At 38.1% G+C, this 3,697-nt stretch overlaps 1 protein-coding gene across 1 annotated transcript in view; it reads left to right on the top strand.

Annotated features, from left to right (window-relative positions):
• CFAP58 (cilia and flagella associated protein 58) overlaps positions 1-3,697 on the top strand; it is a 29,129-nt gene that overhangs the window by 16,664 nt on the left and 8,768 nt on the right. Inside the window, exon 8 of the mRNA XM_009703575.1 lies at positions 506-697. Within this exon, the coding sequence (XP_009701877.1) occupies positions 506-697 (192 nt within the window). The remainder of the gene's footprint in view (positions 1-505; positions 698-3,697) is intronic.

Genomic DNA, 3,697 nt, shown 5'->3' with positions numbered 1-3,697 from the left:
AAGAAATTTCAAAGTGGGACCAGAAGGCTGGTTTTGTAAAGATGATAACTTGTTGTTTTCTGTTTAATCCTTATGCATATTTTTAAACCATGCTTGGTTAATTTCTAGTTTGAACTTGCTATTTAGGACATGAGAAGGAAGGGTGTTTGACTTTATTATTTATTTTACTGGCTATTGGCATGCTTTACAATCTAAATGCCTTAAAGCTGGTAAGGTTTTTCTAGTCATTAGTTATATCTATTTGTAAACAATCCTGTTCATTTTTTTTGGTAATACAGACACTAACTTTAAATCAGAAAAAACACTATTTAGCAGCTCTGTTAGAGATTTTTATTTTTTCTTTTTAAAATCAGATTTGAGGCTCAAGTATTTCAACTGAACAAATTAGATAAGGGGTAATAACATTGGGAAGTTCATAATCCACTTAGACAATGGCGTGTTTTTGTCATAGTGGTGGCAGTCTTGCCTTTTCAGCTCAGGAGTCATTATTTTGTGTTCCCTGTAGAACTTAGTCAAGGCTACCAGTACCACTCAGCAGCAGATGAATTTGGTGAAGATACATGAACAGTCAAAGAAGAACTTGGAAACAGAAATCCAAAATTATAAGAATGAAGCTCAGAAACAAAGGAAGATTATTTATCAATTGGAGAAGGAGAGAGATGGTTTCATCAATGAAACCCGTGACCTCAAAGAGAAGGTAGGAACAGCTTTTTCTGCAAGTAGTTCTTTCCTGTCTTACTCCCCAAACTGTAAAGATGTTATATTCATTTCCTAATGTGCCAGCGGGTGGAAGCTTGGATCAGCCTTCACACAGTTTACAGAGATTTCTTCTTGTCAGTGTATATTGCCTGTTACTGTTTCAGGTCCTTCTGGGGGGGGGGAATCTCATCAATGGGTGTGTATTCTATGAGAGACTTGGACTACAGCCATGTATTTCTCTTATTCAGCAATCGTTTGGGAATTGAAACTAGGACTGGAGTTCAAACCAAGGCCTCTGACTTCTTATACCCTAGTCCCACAGTTAACTCTCATATGCAGTTGGAAATTACTCTTTGATTGTTCTGTCTTAAGTGCAGAGGACCTTATCTTGCATAATACTGGTGTCCTCAAACAGAGACTGGGGAGAGCAGATGGTGCTCGACATCTTTGTGAGAGACTTAGCATTTTGAAGGATTACTCCCTGTATGTGAAAACATCTGAATATGTTCAAGCCAGTCTGCAAAACAGAAGTTTTCCAGGAACAGGTGCAGAGAAACACTGCATAAAATTTGTGTTGCCTGCTGCCCATTATTATGTACAACTTTATTCCTGACAGTATGCTCAGCAACATGGTTGTAACATGTTCCATTAATTGCTGAAGATCACATTGAAGGGCCCTCCAAGAAGCTCATTGATTTACTGGGATTAGCTTCCAAGCTGTTTCAACTCACAAGTTATTTGCTGTCTTTTCACTTTAAAACTATCCTTTCCAATTTCATGTGGCCAGAGGCTTTTAAATCGTTTTTTGAATGGTATATGGTCCCTTGTCTGGAATACCTTTTGCCATTTCCTTGGAATAATATTCCATGAAAGCAGAGATTTGTCTTTGTTGCAAAGTCGTATTTTGCATCTTTTCCTCATAGTGCATTTCTAACAGTACAGATGTGAATTAAGAACTTTGTAAACTAGGGCCAGGGTGTAATTCATATCTCAGAACTACAACACTCTTGCTTTCAATTCTGATTAGGGTTGCATACATTATTTTGAGGGTGAAAATGGCAAATGTTTGCTTGTTTACTTTTTCTTTTTTGCCACTTTGGGTCAGGGGAATTTTCTGTCACTTCTTATAAGACAGACCCTCAGTAAATGGGTTATGACACTTCAGCTGTTTGTATAATGATGCCTACATTGTGATTGCAAGTTTCTGAAGCACTTGCATGCTTCAGAAGTCGTTCACTTTGGTGGTTCAATTCCTGACTCAGCTTGGAGGTGAAGAGAAGCAGGAGCAGTTGTGAGCACAGGAGTATGTGAGACAGTAGTCTTGTCCCTGCAGAAGTTCCCTATATGAAATTACCCATTGTTTGTAAGGATAATACAGGGCAAAACATAGGGTAGAAGGAGGATATAGGAACAGGATTATTATATCCACTAAGTAATATTTAGGTTCACTGTATGACCTATGCAGACTTGAGAAACTGTGGCAAAACTAGAGGATCCATTTCACAACTGGTTAGGAATGAGCTACTGATGGGCAGTAATCATATGGCCAGTTAATACTCTTCTGTCGCCTTTTACCATCAAGCTGGCTCTGAAGGAGCTCGCTGCACACCTTCTGAATTGTGTAAGAGCTGGTAAAGAGCCAAATCCAGCTAAGTCCAAAGACTTCTTGGAACTCCTGCAAGGCAGACAGAGCCATGCTGGCTCTGAAAGCTGACTGATTATTTACAGCAGGACAGAATCTATAGAGCTGCAGAATTCCTCTTTCAAAATTGTCATTTACTACCGAGTAACTGATGAACAGAGTCAGTAAAGTTATATCCACAACATGAAAAGATTTTAGTAATGAGAATTCATGCTAGACTTGCTCTTCTAATTACTGGCCTGGCTGACTACTCGTTTGTACCATTCTTAAGCCAGTGTCACTTGTTGATCTGTCTTCTAGATTAGCCAGCACAAATGGAAAAAAAAATATGGCTCTTTGTTGTTTGCTTTGTTGTTGCTCTTAGCCTGTGTTACTGAGCTACAAATGTTAGTAGACTATTTCTTTTTTGAATTGAAATTCTTAGATTATGTAATCTCAGTTTCCCTGTGGAAGCTTTAGGATGCTAAAAAGGAAGCAGTGAAGTATACCCTTCAGTCTTACCTGAAGTGTTCCCTGATCCCGCCTTATCAGAGGTCACAAAACCAGTCTCTAATATGTTGGGATTTTTTTTTAAATTAAAAAAAAAGCCATTTACAATGTTAAATTTACGGTTTAACAACATATCCAGGAAAATAAAAAACATATTTCCTTTTTCAAATTCGGATATCTTTTGGAAAACCTAATGCTCAGCAAGCATATCATTAAGACCATGGCAGCACTTCTTGGAGTGGTTAAATAAAGGTAAGCAAATAAGGATGGCACCGTTACTGAGATCTTGAGTAGGTTCACTGAACTAAACAGGTAACCAACAGTAAATGATAGTTAACTGTAGAGATAAAAAAACTGTGAGGTGCAGAAGAAAACTATAAATATCTTATACTTTCTGCTGAGCTTTGGCCCCTTATTGCCAAATCTGAGAGGTGTAGTGTGCTATCAACTAAATCAGAGTTGAGGATGCTCAGCCTTCCACAGGGTTCTGTTGGGGAAACATTGCATTTTCTGTATTTATAAGGGAGAATTATTTGGGTTTATTCATTCCTGAAAAAGCAGAGTCAGCATTCAGCTTGCGAGCACAACTCTGAAAACTTAGTCCACAAGCTTATTGCACTTGTGTTGTATTAAAACCAAGTAAAAGACTTACAAATGCAGTGACCTACTTTCAAATCTTACTCCAGCCTATGATCACCATAGTGCAGATAGAAAACATGCCTTATTGATTTCTTCTCCCTGCTATTACTATTGGCAGGTTGTCTTAACAGGAGAAAAAAAAGTCAGGAGTAGGTTATAAACTGGATTTGTGTTTTTGTATTGCACTGTAAGGAGTTCCTGGGATCCTCTGTAGTCAGCTACAAATGT

The sequence above is a fragment of the Cariama cristata genome, unplaced genomic scaffold (assembly GCF_000690535.1).
Source record: "Cariama cristata isolate BGI_N322 unplaced genomic scaffold, ASM69053v1 scaffold23947, whole genome shotgun sequence".
Lineage (NCBI taxonomy): Eukaryota > Metazoa > Chordata > Aves > Cariamiformes > Cariamidae > Cariama > Cariama cristata.
This window is presented reverse-complemented; position numbering and strand designations above follow the sequence as displayed.